The sequence below is a fragment of the Aptenodytes forsteri genome, unplaced genomic scaffold (assembly GCF_000699145.1).
Source record: "Aptenodytes forsteri isolate BGI_AS27 unplaced genomic scaffold, ASM69914v1 Scaffold86, whole genome shotgun sequence".
Taxonomy (NCBI): Eukaryota; Metazoa; Chordata; class Aves; order Sphenisciformes; family Spheniscidae; genus Aptenodytes; species Aptenodytes forsteri.
In genome coordinates this window covers 411,394-415,884 of record NW_008795715.1, presented here as the reverse complement: position 1 = coordinate 415,884, position 4,491 = coordinate 411,394, and the positions used below count along the sequence as shown (strand labels likewise).

The following is a 4,491-nucleotide window of genomic DNA, read 5'->3' as shown; positions in this document are numbered from 1 at the left end:
AGGTGAGCAGTCCCAGCTCAGTCGCACCCGAGTAAGGCTGCGCCCACCCTCCGTCGCCCAACGATGAAGCCCTCTGATGTGCCATGGCCCTGCAGGAGAGCTCCAGCACGGGGACCGCCATGTCCCATTTGAACATCACACCCTGGCTTCATTATCCCACCTTACAGAGCAAGAGAAAGCCCCCACTCCTCCGTCGGCCTGGTCTCTCCCCACCAGGTAGGCTTGGCGCTGCAGTCAGACTACGCCAGATTTGTAGCTGAGTTACCTGAACGAGTTGTAAATGATTCAGTCATTGCACTGAAGTGCAGCCCCAGCCCTTGCCTTGCCTACTTGAGCTGCAACCCCTTCCCAGCAGGAATAGCTCCTGCCAAGGCTCAGCTACTGTTTCCAGCTACCACCATACATGAGAAGAAACCTTTTAAGGCATTAAGGGCAAAAAAAAAAAGTCAGACAATATTAATTTGAAAAATATAAAATTTTAATAAAGGCTACATCTCTTAATTACAATAATTATTGTACCAAGTAATTTTTTTTTTTTAAATGAAACTCTTTATAATGCATAATTTACAGTATAAGTAGAACAAAATGCCATGGCAAAAGTCATGAGTACAGGACTTGTAATAAAAGGCATAAAATATCTTTATACATAAACCCCTTAAACAAACAAGGGAAAGCTTGAACCCTGAATATAGGGCGACGCATGGTCTCGTAACACCATGCAGGCACAGGTACTGTACTGATTAAATTTTAAAAACACTAGAGATAGTGTATTAATATTTTCACCATACATTTTCTACAATATATACAGACTTACACAAAGTAGCAATGGCAAACAGAATGCACAGATTAACTTAATCAACACAAAACCCAACTGTAGAAATGCAAGGTCTTTCTCGGGAAAGGGTCGCTCCGTCCCAGCACCCACGCACACGCGAAGCTCTGCCAAGGGTTGCAGAGAGCCTTCGCCCACATCTCCCACGGGCTCACATGGGCGTTGTGAAGGTAAGGCCAAAGGAAGAAAAAAAAAAAATCTAACCCAACCAAAACCCACCACACAACGAATCACGCGCTCCACACCGATCTGAAAATATGCCCCATCGTAGTTACATGCTGTTGAAATACAAGCTGCGCGAACATTGAAGTAGAATGGCTAAAAAAAATTAGCTGGCTATGTGGAATACATACGGGTTTTTTTAATCTGGCTTTTGCAGCGTGGCCTTTTGGTGTGCTAAGTATGGAAACGGGAACTGGATGGCTTCTTCCACCGCTCTCCCAGGCTCGGGGTTTTGCTCTACCTTGCCTTAACGAGAGAGGCACTGGACACCGCATGGCACCCTCACCACTGACAGCAGCAAAGCAAAAACCTCACACCGCAGAAATCCATGGACGAAATAACAAGTTGCTGTTGTTATATTGCATCTAACATATTTAACGCTTAAGACCTTTATTTCAAATTAGAGCAGCATAGATTAAAATGCACCGGTCTCTAGATGAATGGTAGGACAGTATTTTTATTTCGGTTTTTATTATTATTATTTCTTTAGAAAAGTTTTATCTTCACTTGGAGAAATACTGGGCACAACATCACTCCTTCCCTCCTTCCCCTTGAAAAAAAGAAATCATGAATGTGCTCGTAGCCAAACTTCTAAATTTTAGATAGTGGGAACAAAATAAAAAAATAAAATAATCCTTCCTCCCATCACCCCACTTCCCAGCCCCTCTCTTCTCCATTGTTAAAGCAGCATATCCAAAAACTGGACTTAAGGGAAAACAGACTGTTCAATAAATATCAATAAGGATTACTGTTAAGGTAAGCTATACACAGTTTCTCTTAGTCCATAGATTTCAGATCCCCAGGAAATCATATATTATGTATGGAAGTCTCTCAAACACGGTCTGCATCTCCAATAGCCAACAGTGGTCATGTTTTTAATAAATAGTTCAGGGTTTTTATCATCTCAGTACCCAACTCATGAATAATAATGCCATTTTTTTTCCTCTAAGGCTAATTCAGCAAAGTCTTCATAGACTTTACTTTTTTTCTTCATTGGTTCAAAACTTTCCTTCAGGTTTTTTTTTCTCCTTGTCATCACTACTGTTGTGTGTCCAAAGACTTTTCTAGCTTAACTTTTCTTAAGAAACACAGATGCCATCAATCGATCCTTTCTACTTTCCCAAGAATCCTTCCTTCGTACATCGGCAGGATGGTTTCGTCTTCCCAAATCTCTTCAAACACCGCACCGCAGTCGAACTCGTCGCTTGCTTTTTTGAAGTAGTATCTGTGGTGAGAATTAAAACACGGTTAAAAATCAAAAGGTAAAGCAAAGGATGCTTTGGCAGTTCTTTTAACCACAACATTTCCAATCTCTCCCTCCCAGGATGCTCCTCCAGCGCCCAGCACGGCCAGGAAAACCTCAGGGCTGCTCAGGTCCAGCAACATGAGAGCATCCCTGGGGCTGCGGGGATGGCGATGGGAGGGAGGGAGCAGGGTTGTGCACGCTCCTCAGCGGTGACAACAGCTTCTACAGTGAGTAAATTACACGCGTTGGCAGTGGGCATCCTCAGCCGTAAAGAAAATTAGAAAGCGCAGTGATTTCTGGTCAAGTATCTTGTTTAAAAAATAAATAAATAGAATTTCAAAGCAAAGCGTTCTTAAGGTTCCCCTCTCTCCCCACCTTCTTTCTTTCATGTGTTTTCTTGTTTCAAAGCTGAAGCCCAGCATTCAAATTAGCAACTGTTATTAAAAGGAGAGGCTTTTTAGGCATACGGATGGATTAAAAGAAAACCATCCCAGCTTCCTGCAACGCCAAAGCTGAAACTCTGCGGCACTCCTACTGGAAAAAAAAAACCCAAAACGGGAGCCTCACATTCAAAACAACCAAATGCCTAATTCACGTATCCATTTTAAGTGACAGAAACTCCTGTATTTGTTTCCCGATGCTCCCTAGCAGTCAGAGGCGCAGAGCAGCCCTGGTCCAGCCTGCGGGACGTGACACGGGGAGGTCAAGTAGCAGTGTCCTGCATTCCTGCTCTTTTGCTCCGGGTCGTTAGATCATGAAGCCAACGTTCCCAGAGACAAAAAGCACCCCCACCCCTCCTGTGTCAAACAGTAAGGACCCCTCTATTATCCTGAATTAGACCGTTCAGCTTCTTGATTAAAGGTTCCTTTTATCCCATTTGGAGCTTTCTTCCTTCTAAGGCTGCTTAATTGCATATGCACAAATGAAGGGCTTCCATTCAGAGGGGTAGCATTTAGGGAGCCTGTCCGTCTGCCGCCGCACACCTCCTCGGACATGCCTGCTCCCTTGGAAAAGTGCTTTGCCATCCCATCGGCAGGGATGGAAAAACCTTCATCAGATGGATTACAAAGAAAAATATAAAAAAAAATTAACCCCTCCCACACCCCTCCCCTGTAGTTTCCAGACAACTGGGGGTGGCAGATGTTTGTTAGGGGAAAGGGTTTTGCAATTATTATTTTTTTAGGATGGGAAAGGAGATCAAATTAAGATCATTTCTACTATTAAAACTGAAAGAGCCATGGCAGGGTCTTAGAATTTGGTTTGGTTTTTTTTTTTTTTTAGTGACTGTTCTATTACACATTTTTAAAATACTCAGTAACAACAGCCCGCAAATCTATTTATTTTTAGGGTACATTAAAATTATTTTGGTAGGGGGATAAAAGCTGGCTTTTCAGTCAAAGAGATGAAACCAGCTCCATTTAGTCAAGGTATGGTTAGGATTTATTTTTGTAAAGTCATTCCAAGCTGACACATGTTGCGTCTTTAATGGCTCAGCAAGGAAAAACATCTTATTTAAGTCCTTCAGAGCCTGCACTCATTGAAGTCAATGGCCCAACTCCCACCAACTTGCACGCTGCAGGTCAAGGCCACAATTCCCCAGGCCGGCAGCCTTGAAACAAAACCAAAAAAACCCAAGGAAAGTTTGAATGAATTACAAAGAACTTTCTCTTCCCTTTCCCCTTCTCCGCCCCTCTCCAGATAACAGCCGCTCTTCCCAGTAACTTCCTCCACAAGCCCAAGCGCTGGCTGTGTTTACAAAATTTTTATTTGAGAAAACATGCTATGACCTTTTACATAATTACAACCTTATTTCACAGAGAAAAGGGGAAAAAAAAAAAGAAAAAAAGGAGGGAAAGCAAAAAAAAAAAAAATCCTCCCCCACAACATCTTCAAACAAGTCACTCTGCTCTTATTTGCTCAGAAATGGGCTTTCCATTGAAACATATTTTATGTGGCAAGCTTTACTCTTTTTATTTTTTGGGACATCTGGCACCAATCGAGGCGAGCAGGCCTGGCGTTACAGCTCTGTTTTGAACCGCTGCCATCTTCAGATTACCCGACACCACCCAGTTTTTCTGTGCGTGTATGTTTGTTTTTTGTTAACGCCATCAGTATTAAATCACTGCTTAATTCCTTCTTTTTTTGGGGGGCGGGGGGGGGGGGGGAAGGAAAAGGGGCAATTTCCGGGGCG

At 43.0% G+C, this 4,491-nt stretch overlaps 1 protein-coding gene across 1 annotated transcript in view; it reads right to left on the bottom strand.

Moving 5' to 3' along the window:
- Positions 1-465: 465 nt before the first annotated feature.
- Positions 466-4,491, bottom strand: part of AXIN2 (axin 2) — a 24,367-nt gene continuing 20,341 nt past the window's right edge. Inside the window, exon 10 of the mRNA XM_009283478.1 lies at positions 466-2,279. Coding sequence (XP_009281753.1) covers positions 2,153-2,279 — 127 coding nt within the window. The 3' untranslated portion in view covers positions 466-2,152. The remainder of the gene's footprint in view (positions 2,280-4,491) is intronic.